The sequence below is a fragment of the Idiotropiscis lumnitzeri genome, chromosome 21 (assembly GCF_059441095.1).
Source record: "Idiotropiscis lumnitzeri isolate Australia: NSW breed Sydney's pygmy pipehorse chromosome 21, RoL_Ilum_1.0, whole genome shotgun sequence".
Taxonomy (NCBI): Eukaryota; Metazoa; Chordata; class Actinopteri; order Syngnathiformes; family Syngnathidae; genus Idiotropiscis; species Idiotropiscis lumnitzeri.
The window spans coordinates 10002709-10026983 of record NC_142411.1 but is presented as its reverse complement, the minus strand read 5'-3'; the positions used below and the strand labels follow the sequence as shown (position 1 = coordinate 10026983).

Here is a 24275-nt window from a genome sequence, read left to right as displayed (position 1 = left end):
TGTTTTTATATACCCTATTCAGTACTAAATTCCATTGCACCATTATTTATTTATCTAATTTATATATTTGTCTGTATTATTGTTGTATTGCACTGGAGAGGGGAGCCCTCTAATCTCGTTGCACACTTGAGTACAATGACAATAAAGTGATTTCTAATTCTAATTAACTCAAATAAATGACACATCATTCACATTCAAAAGAAAGCTTTAATTAGAAAGTTATATACACACTGTAAAATTAAATTAAACTTTATACAAATATTAAATTAATATTCTCACACCCACTGCCATGTACAGGGGAAGATCAGAAGCTGAAAGCATTCGAACCAAGAATGAAAGTGTAAGGTAGGTTATTTTCAGGGAAGAGACACTGTACAACAGTGCCTCTGAACAAAACATATGTTGCTTTTGCTTTTTTTAAACTTTAACCCCATAACAGTTTACGGCAGGTAGTAAAGAGAACCAATTATGAAACACAAAGGCGCAAAAAAAAATCATCAGTGTCATCGTCACAGTAAAGGAAAAAAGCAAGGGAGGGATAGAAAGGGATGGAATTTTTTTTTATGACGAAAAAAACAGTGATAAATAAAGAATTGTATGCATAGAATAGAAAATAGAGTAAGGCCTTTGGGAAAACAGAAAACGTTGCAATAGTGAAAAAGCAACCTCCGAAGTGGATGCTTAAGATAATATACGAAAAAAAATGTACAGGTCTAAGGCAACATTCTGTTAGCAATAAAAATGAAAAGCCATAATAGATCAATCACATAGGGTTTGATTTTTAAGGGGGGTTGTCATGCTGTGTTCATTTTGGATAGCTCAACCCAAAAAAACAAAAACAAAACTTAATGTCAACAAGACAGGATGACAAAAAGCATGACTTAAATAATATGCTCTAGGCTTTATGAGTTTATGCGTTGGGGGCCAGGGAGTACAAAACATAATTCCATTTCTTATTTCACTGCAACCAGTTGCAGTTATGTCAATGCACAAATGTGGTATTTTCATTTCAGTGTGATGGCGGGTGTAAAGCCGTTTCTCTAGGGAGGGCCAGTCAGCATAAATATTGATTAATACACACGGGGGTGTACTGAATTCATTGCTGTACTATTTGTGTTTATATTTTCGTTGAACATAGGTCAAGTAACGCGGAATATTGCCTCAGATATGAGGAGGGGCTGATCGGGAAATGGCTGTTATGCGACGCACTTTATTGAGGAGAAGCCCTCTCCTGCTTCATACACGAAGATGCAGACAGACACACGCACATAAAGTCAGACTCAAAGCAAAACCAACTAAGCCACACGTCAAACAATAAGTACAGAAAGAAGGAGCATTTTGCTTGAGCTAATTATAAGTTTAGTCATGACCAATCAGCCTGATTGACAGCCCCTTTTTCAGCTGCTCGATAAACCGGGACCTCGAATCTCACTTTGAGTCTGACGTAACATTGCTTCCAGGAACCGAAACAACAATCAATCCAACTCATGCAACAGAAGAGGAACGAAAGCTCTGTTCCCGATTCTAGAAGCAGGTCCCCACGCTGCTTTCAACTCATCCCGACTGATCCCATTCATCCATATGCCGGATGTTGCCTGGATACAGAGACAGCTAGTGCGCGAGAGAGATACATGTAGAGGAGGCTTCATGCTTAATTCAGAGTGGGCCGTGGCGCAGTGACAGCCATCACTAAAAACAACATGCAGCATTCACAAAGAGGGCCACAACACCCAACTGTCACTCACAACTCTTCAAGTACAGCGGGAAGACAATTTGGAACACTATAGGGCCAGGAACAAACTTCTTAACCTTTCTTGTTTTTAATCCATCGATTGCAAAACTCTTTTCAGATGGCGCCTCTGTCAACTCTAACATATAGATTGCAACCAGGAAGGAGATGAGTGTTTGATAATACATAGCCCATAGCATACAGCCTTGACTCAGTATGTACGTTTGAATCGTCTACAAAGGCTGTAAAGGATTTATTTAATGAGGTGGCGCCGCTTTGTCTAGTCTCGAGCTGGCTCCTCTGGCGTTCCATCACTGCTTGTGGTGCAGTATGTACTGGTTGATGGCTTTGTTCTGCGTCTGTAGCGATGGCAGCAGAGGTTGCGCGGGGCCATAGTTCTAGTGCGGTCTCTGCTGGCCAAGTGAGGGGTGTTTGGGGAAGTGGGGTTGACAGACACACTCGGTCCTGGTCAGCAGAGAGAGACGGGAGACTGCTGCTAGCACGCTGGCAGGCTTCATGCTTCCTTCAGCAAGGGAATATCTGTCGGGAGACGGGGAAACAATATTGGAAGTGAGCAGGGATTATGCAAGGAAATCTTCTCTATCGAGATGCAGGAAAAATAAGAGGAAGGGGCAGAAAAGGTCCCCTACTAATTTGCAGTGGAAGCCGCTAGCACAGAGCCGTGAGAAAATATACCTGAGAAAAGTTCCACATTTTTGGTGTTTAAATATAAAATGTTTAATTCTCTTTGTTGTGCATCGTGCGGTTTTGGGTGTGTTCAAGTAGCACTCGTTTTAAGGTTTAAAACTACCTTTGCACCTATGCTAATTTCCGTTAGCCTGTTTATGGTGTTTCATATTACATGTTAGCATTAAGATAGAAGACTTGTTCGTATATAGTTTGATTGAACATTTTGGTGTTTATATCGTGTACACAGTTTAATATTCTTTTATTCTCCTCACATGGGAATGACAAAGAGCTCGGAGCAAGCACACTGTGCTTCGTATTTGGGAATAGTGAGAGAGACATTCTTCATTTCCTATTCTACGAAAGTCTTAGAGTGTTTTAATATGTTGATCTTTGAAGCATGCTTTGAGAGGTAACGCTAGAACAAAATGTTTTCATATTTTTTTTCGTGGTATGGCTCTGAAAACAGTACTCCATGACAAACAGGGGTTCATGGTAGTAGTTTAAACTTTCCATTACCAAAGGTTGTGAATGAAGGGTTTTGGCCCACTTTTGGAAAAGAATAATACCGCAGTGGTCGGGTGACGCAGAACACAAGCAGATTAAAGATTGGGCAGACACAACATGAAAAGAATGTAAAGGACACAACAGCACTCGTTTAGAAAACAACGGATTACAATAGATGATTAAAAGCCATTTGTTTCATTTTATGGATTCAGCATTATTGTGTTGGGACTTTTTTTGTTGAATGCATGGTGTGCTACATTGTCTTGCAGTTTTGGGGTTTGGGTTTGAAAATTCAAAACACAGTAGAACAGGAAACCTCAAAAAAACAGGCAGCATTGAACGACGCATCAGTCGGAATCAAAGTTCATTCGAGGAGACTGACTCACACTGAATTATTCTTAAATCGATAAAAATGGAGGCTGGTGTCTCATTTCTGTCTGCTGTCTACCATCTTAGTCAACCATCTATTCACTAGCAAAAGGCGTATGATGCATGTCCGACATTGTGCTTTTGGCACCACAACTTACCATCAGAAAAGTCATCTGCAGAGGTGACAGAGAGCAGACTGTGCTGGTCGCTGCTCTCAGAGTCTCTACGGAGAGGTAGCGGGGCTGCACATGCACCCCCAGGGTGCTCTCTAGCCCACGATGATGAGGAAGAGGAGGAAGAGGAGGGAGCCGGATGAACAAGCACCGTCTCTGCATGATGGTGGGACGGGAATGAGGAAGAGGTGGATGGGAAACAGAAGTCTAAGTCTCTGTGGTGATGGGTTTCGCTGGGGTCATGGCCTCCTGTGGCCCCCTGAGGGAGACCCTCAGACAGAACGATAGGGACTCTGGACTCTGGAGGAGCTGGGGGAGGTGGTGCAGGAGGAGGTGGGCCCGGAGCATTTCCATACACAGCTTCTTCATAAGAGGGCAGTGCCACCTGCACCCCTTCAACCATGATGGAACCAGATTGGCCGGAGATTCCTTGCTCCCTCCTGACGGGCAGACGGACGAAAAGAGTGAAACAGGCAGAAAGGCATATCAGTCACAGCATCAAAAAAATCAGGGTCAGGTGGAAAGGTACTGTGCGGTCACGTGCGGTGCATACCACAGACGAGGGTGTTGGCGATTAGCCTTGAGTGTACAATCACTTTATTTATGCCTTTATTTTGCAGTCTGCACTAAGCTCTCCGCCGCCACAACGAACAGGTTTGCTAATAAGCACCGGATCAAATTATAGCGGACTTTAAACAAAGTCACAGATAAGGCAAACACGATGCTGACATTTTACTTTCATTTCTCAGGTACTTTACAAGCACCAATACCAAAGTGCAGTCAGCGTAACTCTAAAACAACGAAAGCATTGCCGCTTGTCAATTTAAAAAAAAACAAAAAACAAAACATTCTAACTTCTTGAAAGATAAAACGAGAGTGTCACAGAGCCACGTGAACGTACAAAAAGAAATGGACAACGTGACCCCGAATGATCATGATACTTTATTTAGCAGTTTTATTGGAGCAATCTGTTGGATGAAGACAGCTTTACTGGCAACGGATTTGTAGTCGGGTCCATTAAGGCAAGCAACGAAAGGAGTCAGACTGAATGTTCTACAAGGTGTTCACAATGTTTTTGTTCTTTAATATATTGATAGCATTTTCTCAGATATTTAAGCAGCGCTTATCAGGGGTAAAGACCGGCAAACAAATCACGACTGTAAAAATGGGTTATTGATAAACCAGCGACACATAATGTAGTGACTGCAGGACTTTTTTTTTTTCATGAGTTGTATGACAATGGATTGAAAGTATCCAGGTTAAAAATATTTCAACATAGTGTTCAGCTTACCTGCTGTGATGGAACGACTTAAGTTTTGGCTGCACAAGCACAAACAGCACAACTAACAGCAGGATGAGTGCCACGGAGCTAGCAGTGGATGCCACAATAGACAGTGCTGGGATGCCAAGTGGAGAGCTTGGCTCCTTGTCTGTGGGAGAAAAGGAGGATGAGCGAGGAAATATCACACGAATATCAGATAGCGCAAAATAAAAAGCTTGTTTAGGAGACAAACCTTGGGTGAGTCGGCAGCTGATCTGCATGGGACTATCCCACTCGCCATTCTCACAGGTGAGAAACTTGTAGTCTGCTTTGAGAGCGTAGCCCTCGTCGCAGAAGTACTCAATGACAGTCTTATGGGTGAGGCGGTGGCAGCCAGGCGGGTGACACCGGTAGCCGCCATTCTCCGGTTCAGTGGGGGGCAAACACACTGGAGAGGGATTGGACACTCATTTTCAAATAAATAAATAAATAAAATAAAATTAACAAAAATCACAAAATAATAACCTTTGACGAGGAGGGAGATGACTAAGGTTGCAGGTTATCAATAGCACATTTAAAAGACAATAACAGTGGTGTTTAAAATCATGTTATGATGATTAATATGCAGGTCAAGACACTTTAAAACTGCGCCCGTTGGAGACCAAGTTTTTAGGGCCTCAACTGATTCTGCTTTATTGAGTTGATATCATTATCATATTATGGGCTTTATTACGCATGGGTGGAGGCAGATATGCTCTACACAAACAGTTTGAAAAATTAAACTGGTGCATGGTTCAAAAAAAGTTGCCGACCGATGCACTTTAGTGCAGAACAAACTACGGCCTGGGGGCCATTTGCGGCACGCCATCTGTAACTCTTGACATGGCCAGCAAAGCTATTTTTTTTTTTTTAGAATTAGAATTAAAAAAAAAAAAAAAAACTACTAATAAACCTCTACAGATGCAAATAAATACATACATTTACTGCTAAAATAGTAAAATAATGTCTCCGCTAGGATAATTTAGTTTCATGTTTTCCTCCACTTTCTGCTGAGTGTCAAGGTCCGATTTGTGAACATATCACATGAATGATCTTCAAATACGGCTTACTACAAATTACCTGTTTTGGTTTTGAATGTGGAGATGTGTTTCAGCAGATTCCAAATAACGGGTTTTACGACATTATATAAATATAATGGGATTTACCCTGTTTAACAAACGAAAGCAAAACATCAAAGTGACCTTTTTATCATCTCTATATGGCCCTCGGATGAAAAGAATTTGGACATCCTTGCACTACTCGGAGATTAAAACCTTCCAGAAAGAATTTGCATGAAACCAAAGCTGTCCTGGCCTCTCACCGTTGCTTCTAACACAGCGTGGGGGTTGACTGAACCACGATCCAGTACTGTCACAAATTATGCTGGTTGGTCCATCTGCAGTGTATCCAGGCTCACAGCCGTAGGTCAAAACAGTGCCCACGGGAAAGGAGTCCCTGTTAGCTTCGGTCTGGTTCAGCAGCTCTCCATGCTGCACGACAGGTGGCTGCGCACAACCTACACAAAAACAAAAACATGACGGGAATTGGAATTAGACAGCCGTTACTGAGCCAAAAAGACCATGTTGAACCGCAACGGGTGACTTTTACATTAGAAGGACTTGTGCCGATCAGAATTAACTTGATGCATTTAGCTATTACACAATGTCGTGCAGCTATATCAATAAAGGAAAGGAAAGGTGTTGAGTGTGTGTATGCAACTGTTTCTCTGAATTCTATTGCACAGATGGTGACACAAAAGATAAGGGTGCACAGAGAGCTGAAACATCATTATTTTTTTCCTTTGTTGGAGCAAACACATTACTACCGTCCACAGGATGTAAGTGGAACTCACAATGCGTGCACTTTAGTCATTAGTTTTTACGTTCCATTTCCGCGTGAGTCGGAATTTGGAAACAATGTTGAAAATGGAGAGGGTATATCGACCTACTAACAAAACCAAGTCCAAACAAGTTTTTCTCCTTCTGACTTTGAAGGATTTGGGTGTGCTAGTGAGTCAAATGTGGAAGAGTACTTCATAATACTGAATATCTGCTGGTTTCTGTGGGGTGGCGTCGATGGGTCAAACAACTTTTCACGGGGTAACACAGTCAAGCTGACAGGTGGAAAAGATAATTAAAGCTCACGGGAATTATTCCTTGAATCTAGGATGCATTTGAGGCCACAAAGGGAGAGGCACTGTATCAAAATGGCAGGTGCGCCGGAGACGGCCCCGCTGTGTGTTATCGCGACCTCAAGTACCTTGAGTGGCTTTGCATGTGACACGGAGCACCGTATTATATATAGTTTTACTTGATTAATAGTCCATTAAACTGTATTTGCTCCACTCTAGCGTGAGATAATGTCTTCTATGGTGTGTGGCGGCTCTGAGACTCTGCGCCTGACAGGGAAGACAAGCACAAAAATACACCACACACTCACACATTCTGCTCAGTCGAGCAGGTCTGACTTGATATCCAAGCACCTACGTAAACGACGTAACAGCAGGATGACTTTACTTTCAATATTATTCAACCAAAACTGCTTGACGCATGTGGCTAAATTAAAGTTCCAGACATACCAAGTTGCAATGTGAAGGGTATAACTTTTCTGGGAGGAAGAACAGACAAGATGCTGGTGGAATATTATGAGGAAAACATATTTGGAATAAAAAATAAAAAAAACAGAAGGTCTCATAATATGTTTTAAAGTTTTTCTGAATAATCAAAAACATTGTTACACAACAATTTGTCAAATGACTCACAATTACCAGAACAACTCATCCTACTTCCTGTAAAACTCCAGCGCTGAATTGTAAACAAACACATTAAATGGAGTGTGTATTTCCTGAATCCATCCGGGGCTCATTTTGCTATCTTTGTGTACCAAAAATAAAGGTAAGTGGAGCAAACAAGTGGTTCTTCGACAAACATGTTCTAAAACTCAAACATAACTCAGTTGCTTATAGAACATTTGTGAGTCAACAACAATTCTCATCCAAGTCCTCGCCACTACGGCCTGCGTAACTGGAGGCAGCAATGCTTAAACGTGAAAGAGAACACAAGAGAGTGCTAATGGGATAAGGAAAGGTGATGAATTGATGACCACAGGCTGTGAGTCTGCAGGGGCCGCAAAAGACCCTCGCAGGGGCTGTTTCTCCTGAACAAAACTCAGAAGTAACAAGAACAATGTGCATTCTATATGTAAATGCACTGCTTGTTGGAAAAACAACACAGAAATGCTAATTATTTGAGTAACCATAATTTGCTATCAATATAACTCCATCCGCCCTATTTGAGAGTTTCTAAATATACCGCATGGGGCGAAAAAGATGCGTTTATATCAGTAAATGAAAAAAAAAAAAACTTCTGTAGGGTGAACATACTGCATTAGAAGACAACAATGCGAACTCCCCAGGGCTTTAAATCAGGCATACAGATCATTTCACAGAGGTTAGTGGGTGCAGTCAAAATGAACCCTGAAGCCAGGAAAATGTGAATCCATTTTGAAACTAGTAGTCCTTAAGAAGCCCAGTCAGCCAAGCTTCCATTCTCATGCCAGGAAAAGCTTGTGCTGTTCATACAGAGGCTCTCGGGAGTAAATGTCATTACAGTGTCGGGCAATTTAGCCCAAGAGACCACATCACATGAATTCATAAAAATGAATACACTTTAAGTGAATTGTAATGCTACAGTGCGGATGGCAATTTCCTGCAGAAAAGTACTCAACATAAATGACTACACCCACTTGGAAACAGAAGAAACTCAAATTTTGCAACGTGAGACTTTCATTGGTGTGTACTTATTTTTGCAACATTAATTAAATGAAAGCAAAATTGGGAGCCTTTTGTAACTATTATACAAATAATGTCTCTCTCTGAGATTGCATTGCAGAACCCCAAAAAATAAATGCTATAATTTCAGCACAGACAATGTTCAATTATTCACATCTTAATCAGAATTTACTATTGTTGCTGATATTTTATGTACCAGGTGTTCCTTTGTTTTTTGGAGAACATACTAACTTTTTTACTGAGTTTTACATCAGCTGTGCGGTAAATAAAACCATGTGTACTGTGTAGGCACTGATACGCCTCAGACTTTTGGAGATTGCTCATTTCCTCTCCATCTGAAGCCACAGAGTTCTGAAAGTTTTTTATGTTATTGAAGTAGGATTGTAATGTTTTCTGTGTTAGTCTGCGACAACTGGCGTTTCCATTTGCTTTCAGTCTGTAACTGTCATAGAACGTGGACTCAGTTACCATGCAAACAAATCGCTGGTTCCTGTTCTTACCTGAAGTTAACCCATAAATCACACAAAGGCTCATGGGGGCTAGAAATACGGTGGCTATGTTGAAAGAGAATAGAGAAAGAGATGGGGGTGGAGACTCTATGATTGGGACAACAAGGAAGAGACCGCAGAAAAAACACTGTAAAGAACAAATGATTGTGGATATTCTCATTCAATCCAGGTAATTTCTTTATCAGGGCATTGATTATATCGCAACCGCACTGCTCTGTCTGAGAAGACAGCTCATCTGAGAGGGATTCATCAGTTCATGCAACAAGGCATGGTTAGGGTTAGCCTTTGTTGATTAAGAAAATGGAGAGATCTCATGTAGCTTGCGACCAAATATACTTTTGGTTGAACTATTGAAGCAATACCAGTAAAACATTTTGAAATTGGTCTTAATGTGTATGTTCCAGTATCAGTCTCTTCCTTTTATGGGAAAGACGGAGGGGAAAAACACTAAGCGATACTAGTTCACCCCACCCTGGTTTGTACCAATGAGGAAGGGAATGAGTCACAGTTAAACACAAAATGTTCTCTCACAAGTCTGATGTCATCTTGATGAACAAGAGAGTGTTAAATCAATTTAAAATACGACAAAAAAAAAAAGAAATGCTCCATAAAGGCAGCAGATGGGATTGCACGTGATTATTGTACACTCCTGCCAAAAATCATCCTTCTGAAAAGCAGCTTCTTGTCCGTACTCAATGTATTATACAGCCCCCTGATTTGTTGCTATTCATGCTAAAAAAAATGGAAGTATTGTCCACAATTGTAAATTGAGGAATTGCGATCTTGTGTTCCGATAGTTTTTTTTTTTGTGCAAACAAGTTTATCGATGTGGGGAAAAAGACCCATCCTTTTTGTCGTCTGGGCATCCAACTTTTATACAAAACACATTTATTTTTATTCACGCCCGTTTCCTTGTTCGTCTTCCCGTCTCACGAAGGACAAATCCGATCGTGACGTACTCATGTTGTGGAGCCGAGGAAAGGAAGTCCGAGCCTAGAGAAAATAGATCAATAAACAGATTTTGAAAATACGCAAAGCTCGGGAAGAAGATGAACACAAAAGTGAACCGCCCATGCCGTGATCATCAACAGGATAAATGGCACAAAAAAAATGGATGATACCCGTGTTTTCAAACAATAATTTTACTTGAGCACACACCCTTTCACATAAACGATAACAGCTGACCAGTGAGTTTCAAGGACAAACGGTTTGGCTCAACATGGAATGCAAAACAAAGACCCGCCGGACCAAGAACGCTCATGAGGATGATCCCTAAGCCTAACATCCTTCGCCTTAGGTTATCGTAGAGGACAATAAGAGGGGGGGTGTTAAAATCCACCAATTTATTCAGAAATACCCGTCTGCCTGTGAATATCTCCCTTTCCCCATCTGTTAGCAATGGCACCAGCCTACGCAGAACTGGAGGGGGTTGGATTGGGGAAAACACTGTTGGGTGGGGGGGGGGTTAAATCAGTCTTCCCCCAAGGCAAATTAAAATTCTAATTATCCTCTATTACAAGCTGTGAGTGCTCCAAAGCAGATCAGATACTGATGACTTCTGCAACCAGCTGTTTTGACGCCCTATTGAACAACCGGCTATAAATGTGTGTGTTGTGAATCAGGAGAATTTATGTGCCGGTTGGATTAAGATTAAAATGAAGGGATGATGATGCTCTCTTTGGCCTGGTAAATATGTTTTTTTTGTTCCATTAATGGCCTCTTTCTAGAGGGGGGTTGTTTTCCATGAAATTTCTATCAGATTTTGGGGTTACGTTATTTTTTGTCTAATTCCAGGTTTGCCAGTTTAACCGACTGATCCAACGGATTGTAAACCAAGATGTTGGAAATAAAGTGCTGCACTGTACACAAACAATAAACTCCCTGGATTAAATAAAGTATACAGAAAAAGACTTTATTCATCACACAATGGTCACCTATAAAAAAAAAATGGTCAGAAACTTCAGTTAAACTGTGGTTGCCAAAAGAACCAAATCTGACCTTGTAGGGGATGCAAGCACACACATAATACATCCACCCAGGGAGAAGGAAGTCTCTAAACAGACAGAAACATCCCCCACTCCCCACCCATCCGCCCTGTGGTGTTGCAATGCATTGACGTGAGCCACGTGTGCTGCTATTACATCCCATTGTTCTTGCCCACAAACGGGACCGGGTGCACCGTTCCACCCCAAAAGAACAACAGACACTTTTTGCATTTGAAGGGCTGGATATTCATGCGATGCTAAAGCGGTTGAGGGCAGGGGAGGGGAGGAGGGCACTATTATGTGACCCCACTCTCCAAAACGACACGCACACACCCGCACACACACCCGCCTGAAGAACAGATGGGATAAAGGCAAACAGTGAATCCCCCCATGCTCTTCTATCATCCTCAGCACTAAGGACAGCTGCGAGGCAGAATTCCTTCCTCTCAGTTTACAGGGGGAAAACAAAAGAGCGTGTTGGGGACCCCCGCCCCCTCCTTTCCCTTTGCACATGTGCATGTGTTGAGCACACACCACACTTGCCCCTCCCAGGGTGTCAGTGGAACTGTGACAACTGTGAGCTGATCACATTTCAGGTTGCAGACTCTGCCAGCCAGCAAAGGGTTGAGGACATTTGCTGGAGGTGAAAGGCGGCGCGATTATCCCAGAGTGGCACCTTGACCGTCCAAGTCAAATAACCTCTGCAAATTGGAAACCTTCAGAATGTTTTTTTTAATGTGGTGACTCAAATCAATATTACAGAACATTCCGTGTTATTAAATGGATGAGTCATTGTGAAGCTGTTAATTTACAGAGTAATAAACAGCACATAAATATCCTGCTCCAAAGAGGCAGAGACCATTTACAACAAAAAAGACTGTACCCCGCTCTGCAGCATATCTGTTTCAGTGCATGGATGTTGGCTTTGACAGAGCAACTGCCGAAAAGAGGCAGAAGAAATGGAAGCAACGTCAAGTTGCTGCCGCACTATACTTCCAATTTAATATTCATCGGACAGCAAGAATACAATAGAGCAGTTGTGAGCTGAAGTCAACGCTGCAATTGTGGCCTTCCTGATGTACTATCAGCACTGTGGCGTCACAGAAAACACTGACATTACAAGCGTAATTATCTGATTGGGGATGCAATTTTACTGACAGTGTGCACAGTTGCGGCAATATCCTGTATCACGGGTTTCTGGGTGAAAGCCAAAGTTGAACCCTGAGAAAAGACTCCACGATACAATGAGGCATGGAAGCAGACAGCTCAAAAACGAAACAGGAAGTAATAGAGACAGGAAATAGGCAAGATATACACAGGAAATACGTAGTGTCCTTTTAGGACATTCAGACCGCATACACCGTATTAGTTGTGATAAGTCAACACGCCTATGTGCCGTCAGGAAAAAAACACACAGCCAACTTATCCTTGCAAGCATATGATCAGAGGAGCGTTATCATGGCTAGTTACTTCAAAGCAAAAAAATTACAGCAATGCTGAAGATGTTTGTGTAGCAAAGCAGTGAGTTCAGGAGCCGTGACAACACACCACCTTGTCACATGACGGCAATCAACAGAAATGCAGCAAGATAGCGCATGTACAGGCCAGCCCTTCCCCTCGGCTCATAATCAATCCGTCAGAAGAGTTCTTCGCACTATGTGCCTTTGTGAAGTCTGACTGTGCTCTTACGCATTATGGAGGGCATGTTTTTATTATAAAAGCAGCCAACAGTGCTGATGCTGGAGAAAAATTAACAGCAGGATTAATCAATTCATAATGTAAAGATGTAAAGAGCAGCGGAGACGATTAGGTCTTAGCAAGGCCAATTTTTGGACACCTAGCTAAATGACAGTACTTTGCAACACTCCGTGTTTATTTATTATTATAGAGTTTCAGGTCATTGAGTGTTTGGGTAGAGAATATTAAAAGCAAGATTGAGAACACCAACAGTAAGCAAGAAGAGGTTGCCCAAGACTTCCCAGAATGTAGCTGTCTAAAGCGTGTGTCAGCGACTGGTGTATTGCAAAGCATGTTTCGACAAGTAGTTTATGTTGACATATGGTGTGATCCACCTCCATAACTTTGCTATTGGGAAGAACCCTTAGAATTAAAAAAAAAAGAACACACACACACACAATACTCATAAATAATAATAATAAAAAAGAAACTAAATCTAAACGACGATGACAAACAAGAGGAAAGTAATGTCAGTGTCAAGTCTGAGGAGAAAAAAAAAAGACCAAACGCAGGCAAGAAGACAAGAGAAGAGACTGCGGGATATATATAGCGGCTCATTAGTCAGGGATGTCTCCTACTCAGCAGGCTGATCCCTTCAATGACGCCCATTGGAAATTATTATGACTGCCTGGTGCTTCAACCACACATCGTTCGCCGGAAAATAATTTAGCTCTTTCTTAAGTAGTGCTGCAAAACCACCACTGGTTTCCTTAACGTAAAAAGACATATATGATAAAAATGGCAATCCAAATATAAACATGACTTTGTACATTCACAAACGCTTTATGTGACGTCCCGTCACAAGATGGTTTAAATGTTCCCTTCAGGGCTAAATTGGGTCGGAAAGCTGTTCAACGACGCAGGGTGAGAAGAGAGAATGACAGCTCAAGTGGTAAACACAAAGTGAAACAGAGAGGCTAAAGGATTGAACCAGACTGCCCTAAATGGTCCCTGGTCTCACCTGGGTAATGGATGCAATGAAAAAAGGGAGAGAGATATCTCGGGGGCAAGGGGCGGCGCTGTGTTCACTGCGGTGGTAATTGCAGGCTGGTGATCGAGTGGAGTTACAGCTTGCAGTGGTTTGGCCTGTGGCTTCCAACACCCCCCTCAAAGCCCTCTTTGTTCTCACATTTCAGAGCGGGGGGCCAGTCGTCGACATATTGCCTTACCCCTGCATGCCTACAAACCGCGGGGCTAACAGGGCTTCAGGGATTAATCCTCCACAGTTAATTGCGCAGTGACCCATTGTCTCGAGGCTTCCCTGTTTGTAAAGACAGCTTTCGTGAGGCTTCGCGTAGATACCCAGGCGCATTGTTCGTAAAATTTTCATCTCATGGGGGTATTTCTATCAGTGTTTGAAGACATGCTAAGGGAGCCTCCGCGGACAACTGCACTATGAAACAGAAGAGGGAGTTCAAGAGACAACTGTCAAGTTGTTTTCATTTGCGAGTCAAAACGCAAAGAAACAACGTCCTGCCTTTGGGTTGCCCCGGTACACCGAGTGAGATGTCGCATCTATAGACAACAAGCTTCTCAAAAAAAAAAAAAAAAAAAAAAAAGGCTGGCTCAATGTATTCATTACTAATTAGTTGTAATCTGCTGCTTTTTTTTTTTAATCTTAAGTTATTTAGTGCAGTAATGCTTCTACATAATGCTCTCCTATTGGATGGTATTTTTTGCTCAAGCTCAGGGACTGGGACAGCCATTTCCTGTTCTCACACATGATCATATATAAATATTAGAAACACGCAAAGCCCACAGAGAGCAAGCCTGTTTATGGGAGACTTGTGGTATTTTGTTGGGATGGTTTGTCTACTTAACTGGACCCATAAAAAAATGATCTGAGCCTCCTGACACATAATGCTGTTACAGCAGAAAACAAGGCATGCCATCATGTGAATAAAACCTTATATTCAGCCAACTGAGTCTCGATTCTTGCAGCTCTGACTCACTGTCTACGCCTGCATCCTTTATCACAAACCACAAAGACCAAGTGCAAGACAGTTCGATGGATCCACCTCAGATGTTCATGGGTACGATTACACTACAATAACCGAGTCAAAAATGGGAACATTCACACAGGATAAAAATTAGCACGTGATATGCATGAAGACTTTTGTTATTCATGATGACTATGCTGGATAAAATAAGGCGTTAATTACTGCTAAGGTCATAGTTCAGTTTTTTGGAAAGAATTACTACGGTGCTATTTTTTCCACCATTCCCATTTTGATTGTGATGATTTTGTGTCTGTCAAGACATGCACTCCATTTTTCACAGACTCCCTTTGAAAACGGCGTCAAGTGATGTTATTAAAATTGACCCATGTTGAGATCATTTACAAATGTTTTCGCAAAGCCTTTTTGGGCGGTGATCGGGGATCCAGAAAAACATTCAAACTGAGACATACTGAAGCAATACTGCACGTTCTGCTTGTCTCATAAAGTGCCTCCTTCATGCAAATGGCCGATAGTACACTTCAGTTTCCATTTCTATTCAAACCACACGCTTGTATTTGTATGAGACTGGAAAAACTCGCTTGTGATGAAATTTCATATTCATGAAAATGTCCAGTGCCTTCCCCATCCTTGAAATCTGTCAAAGGACTACCCATGTGAATTATGTATACAGCGATTTCATTAGAAACATCATCCAGATCGCTCATTTTTATTTTTATCATTATTAGGATACACTTATCAATCCAGTGCCTTATCTGTATTTTTTTTATTGATAAAAACTATTAGAATTCACACTGCTTTATTTTAATAAATAATTACAATGACAATGTAAAAAACATCAAATCAACTAAAAAGGAATGATTTGAATAAATCACTATCAAACTGTTAAATGTTAACAATTATTTAATTGAAGGTTAGTATTAAAACAGTTGAGAAATCACACATTGAAAAAGCAAATGTAAGTCTTAAAATTATATCATGGGTGATACTATACTAGGTGAGCAAAAAGATGCACTACCAACAGCTGAGCACATACACGCGCGCGCACACGGACACACGCACAGCACGTGACTTGCGGATTTAAGGATACATTTAGCCGGACTAGCTTGCCAGTGTATTGGACCCTGAACGTGAGAGTCAGAGCAGCCCGTGGGCTCAACACAACACAAATCGTGTGTTACGTAATAGCGGCGATACACAGCGCATCCTCCCTATTTTCTATTGTGTTCCTTGCACATTTATGCGCATAAAGACATATTTATCTATTTAAGACATTTTACAAAGTAAACCTACTAACACTTGCAGCGCACCCCGCAGCCAAACACTTCCATCTCTAACCCATTGAAATGAAAACATACATAGTCGCCTTGAACCCGGCAGGCAGCAAGGACATCTGGCACATTTCACGAGCTGGTTTTGTGTGTGTGCACGCGTGTTTGCAGATGGCGTGAGCTTGTGTGTGTGTAGGAGGGACATCGGAGAGCTGAAGTGAACGGGACGCCGGCACCGGCACAGGGCTCCAAGTATACAACGTCAACAATGTATTGTTTGTATCATGTGAGTGTATAGTTCTTGATGAAACCAGATGAACCAAACGACTGGACAACTGCTTCTGATAAAAAAATTATTTTTTATCCAACTCAAGTACAAAACTTGACCCCGAGATTGGTTCAATAAAATGTCAACCCTTGCTTACACTGTGAAAACCTCTCAGTCAGAGGACATGAATTGTCCTACATGATTATAAATTTGACTGCAGCAGACAACATTATCTCTCTGTTTCACTAAATGTCTAAGGGAACTGTTGTGATTCATTAAAGTGATGAACCGAAGCGTGCAACCTGAGCGACCCGAGGGTAAAACGGAAGCCAATTTAACCTGACTGGCCTGTAAGACGAGCAGAATATAACTCCGACGAGTCAGTGGAAACAGATTAAAACAGCAATTTACTGCATGTGCACTGTGTAAGAGGACAAAAGGGGAGTAAGCCAGGTTCTGTGTGTGTGTGTGGGGGGGGGTGCGTATGTGTGTGTGTCTTACCTGATGCGCGGCCATGGGGGAGCACAGTGAAGAGGAGGAGAAGCGAAGGGAAGGCCAGCCTGTGGACTAGAGAGGAGGAGGAAGAGGAGGAAGGGGCTCTCGTATGTAACGCTACCATTCCATTGCACATCTTTTCCTCCAGCAGCCGGCAAGAGTCCTCTACGGGTTAACCTGTTCAAGCCAGAGAGAGCGGAGAGAACACGGATTACTATACACGTTCAGCATCTTATTATGTAACCGCAGACACAAGCAGGGACGGTGAACGACATTCGGGTTATAATACATTGTGACAATGAAAAGGGCCTTTTCTCAGCATAGCTACCTGATTCCTGCATAAAAGTTGCTATGCGAAATCCTTGGCTTCAAAACAATGGCTATTTCGTCACTTCCTATCTGACAACAGCACAAAAAGTCCTGTAATTGACCTTGTCTGTGCTTGGCTTTCGTCCAAGATCTAAATAAACTAACCGTTAATGCCCTGATAGAGATGATGCAACTGGACAACAAATCCCTGTGGCCAATGAGGTAGCAGCTTTGAAAACATGAGAAAGGTAGGAGGGACTCCTGCTTTGCCTTCTTACACCTCTGAGGCGATCAATTCATTGACAGTCTGTAATCTTTTTTTTTTAGAATGAGCATCTATTTATTGAGATGAGTGGTGTAGCATGTGCCAGTAATACTGCATAGTGTTAAGTGACAAAGAGAAACGTAACATGACGTGATGGGGTGTGCCGCCGTTATTAACTTATCACCATTCACCACTTAAGGTTTCGGTCCATTGTTTAACAGGTTTATAAAAAACAAAATCTGGTATTAGACATCTTCCAACAGAATGTCAGCCTCCATTTATTTTAAATTTTTTAAATGTTTTTTTTTTTTAAATATATCATGCAAACAATACGTTAATAAAAAAAAACATTTCATTCTAACTTATATATAGGGTTAAGTACTGTTAAAATTGTAACAATACTACTACTACTCCATACTCAATCCTACTAACGATACCGCTTAGCGATCAAGTGCTATGATGGTACTCTGATCGAGACTTCTTTGTTTAAAAAAAAAAAAAGAAGATGAAAACAAATGTTTTTTTAATATATTAACTTGTGTTGCACATGTAAGTTATGTTGCGCAAAACTAAACTGGTGCAGAGTGAACATCCCTCTCCAAGCATCAAACCATCATCAGACTAATCAAACCAAGCGTTTTACATTAGTGCAACCGTTGGATTGTTTTTAAATTGATTAGTCATGCCTGCACAGTATGACACAACGATAACGGTTGTTGTCTTGAGCTGAACTTGGATATTAAGTACGTGAAGCAACAGAGCAAACCTTATTCGCCACACGTCGAAATGATATAAACACGATGGGGATTATGTGATCTTTATGTAATACAATGAAACATATCGTCATATGATCGCAAAAATTTAAATTTTTATGATATATTTAAATAAATCAAAAAAATAAATTGGACAATTTCTCCAGGACCATTAATGGAACCGTTAAGAATGGCGCTAAGAGCTCTCCTCAATTTTGTTTGAATAAAACTACATGCTGATTGATTCAGCGACTGTCTTTATAACATCGGTGAGACTCTGGTGTATACCTCTGTAAATTGTGGCTATGTTGCTACTGAAAGATTGTGAAGAGGTGGCAGTATTTGTTATCTATGGGGAACTTGCAGACAGCATCCTCTTTACAGAGAGAGGGAGAGAGAGAGAGGGTGGAGAGTAGAGAGACACATGGTTGCTGAGCTAATGGTAACTGTAATGGCAAGGTTACAATTAGAGGGCAGGGGATATGATGATTGCTGATCTGCTGCGTGGCCACTGACAGATGACCCGGAGCTGCTTTGATGGTGATACTGTAAACACGCGACTTCAAATGACTGGGTTGCATGTGCAAGCCTACATGTTGGGAAGAAATCAGACTCCGGATTAACAGTAGTAGGTGAGGCTGCACATGTATCTGGTGTCACACAGAAAATGCACACAGTAGCAGATTTACACCACCGCTAAATAAATACATGGACTTCTCCTATGGGTCTGACGAGGAAACGTTGTGGCATCTCTGCACAAAAGAGGCAAATGTTCAAGATGTTTCCTATACCTACTCTATGTTGTAAAAATGCTTGCAATGCCAATCTCAATGTGCTGAGTGCAAATATTTCACAGAGCAGAGCGGTGCAGTACATCAATCCCAGCATATCTGATCAATGCTGCACATGCTTCAATGTAATATGGTTTCACATGATTGAAGCTGAAGGGAATTTGAAAGGAGTGAGAAATTTCCAATACACAAACAGCAGGTTCGCTGCCCACCCGCCTACCATCGTCCTTATGTTCCCGAGGGTTTGATGGCAACAGATACATGCATGTGGTGCGGGTCAGTGGGAGAGAAGGACACAAACCAAATTTGACAAGACAGTTTGAGCTGAAGGGAAGAAGAATGCAAAAGGACCCAGGCTAACCTTTAGAAACTATGGGTGTTTTAACTTTTTCCCCAACATTGGGACATCCAAAAGTATTTGCAATATGTAGTCATATGGAAAACAAAAAAAAGTTGTTATAGTTTAGAGATTGTGCATTACCGTTATTCGTAACATGCTGCTGTTATCACACATCGCGGAAGCAAATAGTGAGCATGTTGTAAGACACTGACCACAAACATGCTAACCCAAAGATGAATCCGCTACGTCGACAGTCTAATCTAGGTAGATGGGACATGCAGTTATGTCACCGTAACGATCATTGAGCATGGCGGTAATATCAATAAATTCATCGTTCTTCCTAACCAAATTTCATCCTGTTCTTCCTAACCAAATTTCATCCTGTTAAGCTGCCGATTACCAACAAGCTAACTACTGAGGACAACTACTACTACTACTTTCAGAGACACTAAATACAGCATTACCAACCATCCATCCATTTTCTAAGCTGCTTCTCCTCACGAGGGTCGCGGGGGTGCTGGAACCTATCCCAGCTGTCTTCGGGCAGTAGGCGGGGTACACCCTGAACCAGTTGCCAGCCAATGGCAGGGCACACAGAGACAAACAACCAACCTCACACTCATACCTAGAGACAATCTAGAGCAGGGGTCTTCAATCCTGTTCCTCGAGGGCCGGTGTCCTGGTCGTTTTCCACCTCTCCCTGGTGCAACACACCTGAGCAATTGTTATCTAGCTTCTGCAGACCTTGCTGATTATCTGATTATTTGAATCAGCTGTGTTGCAGCAGGGAGAGATGGAAAACCTGCAGGACACCGGCCCTCGAGGAACAGGATTGAGGACTCCTGAGCTAGAGAATTCAATCAACCAATCATGCATGTCTTTGGAATGTGAGAGGAAACCGCAGTATCCGGAGACATGCAAACTCCAAACAGTAAGGCCGGAGCCGGAATCGATCCTACGACCTCTGCACAGTAAAGCCATTGTGCTAACCAGTCGCCCACCGTGCCGCCAAATACAGCATTACCATTAATTAAAATTACCAAAATGTAACAGTAACAAATCTCAATATGTTTTTTGAGTCGACCATAAACCATTTGATAACGTGTAGATCAGGGGTAGGAAAGTCCGGTTTTTCGAGAGCTATATCCTGCCTGTTTTAGCTCTCTCCCTTCTCCAAATACACCTGATTCAAACGATCAGCACATCAACAACCTCTGTAGAAGCCTGAAACGATCCTGATTATTTGAATCAGGTGTAAGGAGAGAGCCAAAACAGGAAGGATATGGCTCCTGAGGAACTGGTGTTCCCTACCCCTGGCGTAGATGCAAGTCATAGGAGGTCAAAGAACTTTGTGCTTCCTCGCAAAAGCAAACTTAACTGAACCTCAAATGACCAAATCAATACAAATACACATTAGCTTTAGCGCATTTAGGCTCCCAAACCATTTAAACAATCTAAACAGTTGATTCTTCATAACACATGCTAGCCAGTAGGCTAGCGATCAAGCAGCCTGTGTTAGCATCTCTTCCATCTCAGAATCTTCACTTCTCACTTGTGTCGATTGCTACTGAGGGTTTGCAGAAAAGCCACAAGAAAAAGCCAAGCTCATATACAGGTAAGCCTGGCTGCCAGGATGGCCGAGTGGTCTAAGGCGCCGCGTTCAGGACCCAGTCTCCCCAGGAGGCCTGGGTTCGAATCTCGAATTTCCCCATTGTGGGACTAATAAAAGCATTATTATTTATTATTTATTATTATTTATACGTGCTGTATTGAGTTCTGGTGACGTATGCTGGGGTCAAGCAAGATTTGCTCAAATGTAACAGGACACAAATACAGGTCCGGTATAAGATAGTAAACCCTCCAATCACGACAGAAAAACACGACAACTGTCCACTTCAGACGCCAGTCTGACGAGCATCCACCCAGCAGGCTGTTACTGCGGCTTTTCAGCTGTCTGCAGCTCTGTGAATGCAAGCGGTCCAAGGAAAGCAGCAGCACAAGCACGGGCAGAAAGCAGTCATTGTGCCACAGAAACAGCCGAGAGGATATTTACACCCGATAGGGCCCAATGCTAACGCAGCTGGTAGAGGCATAGGGCCCAATGCTAACGCAGCTGGTAGAGGCATCGGAGGCTGTGGAGGGACCCCAAAGACAAAGCTCTGCATGGCACACACTACTCACTCTTTGCGATAAATATGTAGATTTTGTTTTAAACCCCACATTGTCTGGTCCTCGTCAACCTTAAGGAATGTGACAGACAAATCCAAGAGTTGTACAAAAGAGCAAAAATAAATAATTATTAGATGATCACTAGCCAATGTTGGCAGGGATTTGAAAACACAGCAAGATGCTGAGGCCAGACAAGTCATAAAGTGTGATGTAGGAAGTGGAAAAGCCATGATATGTTTGCATTATTGTTGCGTATTAGTTTGTGGGATTTACTCATTTAGAGGACAGTATATACTAAGGTTTAGACCATTATTGTGTGGCAGAATTATATTGAAAACTGCAAATCAAAGTATTTAGTAAGTTTATAGCTGTACTTATGGCACATAAAATGTCTTTCATAATTCATGCTTTATTTGCCTTTATCTTAGAATCCTGTAATGCATGATAAAGACAAATTAAATTGCAATTTTCAGAAGGAACAAAATAACTCACAACTACATTATTTTCCCAACATCATTGTGCCGTATTCTCGAATGAAAATAAAACAAGCAAATGTTAAACATTAAGTACCACAATAACTGAGCATTTGTCTTTTTGTACTGCTCGGCGGATAATCTTAACCCGTTGGTCAAACTAGTTCAATGAGTGTTGGTTAATAAGCATGTCAGATTTTCTGCTCATTTCTGAATGAAAAACACTAGAATTAGAATTAGAATTAGAAATCCCTACTATGCAATGTCAAAACAACGGCAACTGATGGATTCTTACGACAGGCGGGGTTCGTATCTAACATCTTGAAATGTCGGAACTATCGTGAACCCAATACCCCCCTTTCGAAGACATGTCCATTTATATTTTGAGAAAGACTTTGGGAGTCGATGATTCAAAAAAACCTACCATGCAGCAGACCAACCATCTCCGCGTGGTTGACCTTAGGTTCAAACATACATGTGTTGCCCTTAAATCGCTTGCTTTTCCCTTCCTTCTTTCAAAGGATTGTCATTATTACATTGCAACCAGACAGGCAGTAATCATTTCCATCCTTGAGTACGGTAAGTGTGACGTTTTCTGTTCTTTCCAGCAAACAGGAAGCGACTGGATGTATTATTGGAACAAAAGCGAGGGTGGTATCGGACAGTGGTTTGGAGGGGGGGAACATATGAGAAACCCCACCAAAGTCAACACTACAACACAGCACTTCCAGTTCTCAGGAGACGTCCAGCAGCCTTCGCAGCAGTAGTCGGTCACACGCTAGGACACGTGCAAATGTACTGCGAGATATTTAAACAAAGAACGTGACGGGTTGCAGAGAACACACGCACGCATTCACTCGCACAATACATGCGCACGCAAATACTTGCATTTATGATTTATTTATCTGATAGCTAATTATACTGTATGATAAATAGCAAATAGCTGTTAACGTGACCTAATCGAAACAATACACAAGCAACACTCAAAAGACTTGCTTTTTTAAATATTAACAAATCCTTATACTAGGTAACAATACCTTGTAAAATCTGTTTTTTAATGACAGTCTCATACATCAGCAACTGAGATTACCTCAATGTAAAACCTCATTCGCTGTTCTGCTCTAATCTTAATTAACAGTGGTTTAGTATCAAGTTTATAAATAGGAAACTTATCCTCCAAGTGAGATAAATTCCCAATGATTCAATTTGAAACACTTAAGATGTTCTGTTCATGACCAAGCAAGAAAGAAAACAAACAAACGAGGCTCTCGTAGTGGCCTTTCCCTGCTAAGCTTGCCAAATAAAAGGCGACTTACCGACAAAAGGTTGCCAGTGGCGAGCCCTCCTCCCTTTTTCACATTCGACGCATTTAACCGCGACGTAAATTAACACACACGACGCGATACTTGACGGTGGAAAATAAGTAAATCACAAATGATGTCGTCGCTGTCGGCGTATTTCCCCAGCGAGGCTCTGTTGTTTTCTTGTCCTCGGCTGGCTCGGCTCGCCACAGTTCTTTATTTTAGGTGAGCGGAAACACTCGCTGTGCGAAAACTCGACCAGCTGCCTCGCTCTCGCGCGGTTTCCATGGCTACTCCGTGGAAAGGGCGGATCTTAATCTGTCAAGTCATCCGCAGGACCCCTTCAAAGTTAAAGTGAGCCCTTTCAGAGTAAAACTGCAACTTTAGGTGGCAAGACAAAGAAAAATGTAAAACACACAAAGGGGCTGACGTAGTTTTACTTCGACTGTAATACTTTTAACAATTTATTGTCGTTTTAGGTTTCCGAAAGGGCTGAAAAATGAAATGCATTTCGGCAATTACAATTGAGTGCAACGTTAAATCTTATTTTATATATTTACTTTGTATTCCAAAGCTTTTTTTTTCATGGTTAAAAATAGGCCCAGATCGTGTACAGCTGTCGAGTTTAACAATGAAGTCTTGGAACACCATTGCATATGATGAAGTGCTTTTTACGGCAATTATACTGATATGTTTTGGGTAGACAAAAATGCTTTTCTTAATGTGGATAAAATTCTGTAATTTTGTGAATTTGTCATTTTACTAATTTAATTAATTGATCAAAGGGACACTCAAAGTGTACACATCCCTGCTATTACATACATAACGCTAGTTACAGGTAGAACGAGACAGAAGCTATTACGTTAAATACTGCCCTCTCGTGGCTCCAATGAATACGCAAAAAAATAGTCAATGTCTACTTTTTAACTATAAGTTTTCGAAATTAGCAAAATAAATAATTTTAGTATATGGTGCAAAGGACACAAGTTATGTATTTAAAATGTTAATATTTTTGAAAAGTCTAAACAAGGAGACGAAGTCATAATTGCCGGAGCGAGCGTACCACTGTCACATTGGCAAAACAATTACAAACGTTT

The 24275-nt window shown here is 41.6% G+C and overlaps 1 protein-coding gene across 3 annotated transcripts; it reads right to left on the bottom strand.

The window, feature by feature from the left end:
- Window positions 1-187: 187 nt before the first annotated feature.
- Window positions 188-23468, bottom strand: susd6 (sushi domain containing 6). Of its 3 annotated transcripts, none has more exons than XM_088286759.1 (7): window positions 23194-23468; window positions 16785-16955; window positions 6087-6281; window positions 4980-5174; window positions 4757-4895; window positions 3451-3905; window positions 188-2269 (listed from the first exon to the last, which is right to left on the bottom strand). In XM_088286759.1, the coding sequence occupies exons 2-7, from the start codon at window positions 16912-16914 to the stop codon at window positions 2244-2246; spliced, it is 1140 nt and encodes a 379-aa protein (XP_088142885.1). In that variant the 5' UTR covers window positions 16915-16955; window positions 23194-23468; the 3' UTR covers window positions 188-2243. The 3 variants fall into 3 exon arrangements, with proteins under 3 accessions (XP_088142885.1, XP_088142886.1, XP_088142887.1); XM_088286760.1 differs by lacking the exon at window positions 23194-23468 and adding an exon at window positions 19861-19900; XM_088286761.1 differs by lacking the exon at window positions 23194-23468 and adding an exon at window positions 17107-17127.
- Between the last annotated feature and the right edge of the window lie 807 nt (window positions 23469-24275).

Bases quoted from the DNA above. Each gene is read 5' to 3' on its own strand.
- susd6 (XM_088286759.1), bottom strand. From the start codon at position 16,914: ATGTGCAATGGAATGGTAGCGTTACATACGAGAGCCCCTTCCTCCTCT. The intron at 6,282-16,784 runs GTAAGACACACA...GTTTTTGTGTAG, and splicing joins CCCCCATGGCCGCGCATCAG to GTTGTGCGCAGCCACCTGTC. The intron at 4,896-4,979 runs GTTTGTCTCCTA...TTTCTCCCACAG, and splicing joins CAGCTGCCGACTCACCCAAG to ACAAGGAGCCAAGCTCTCCA.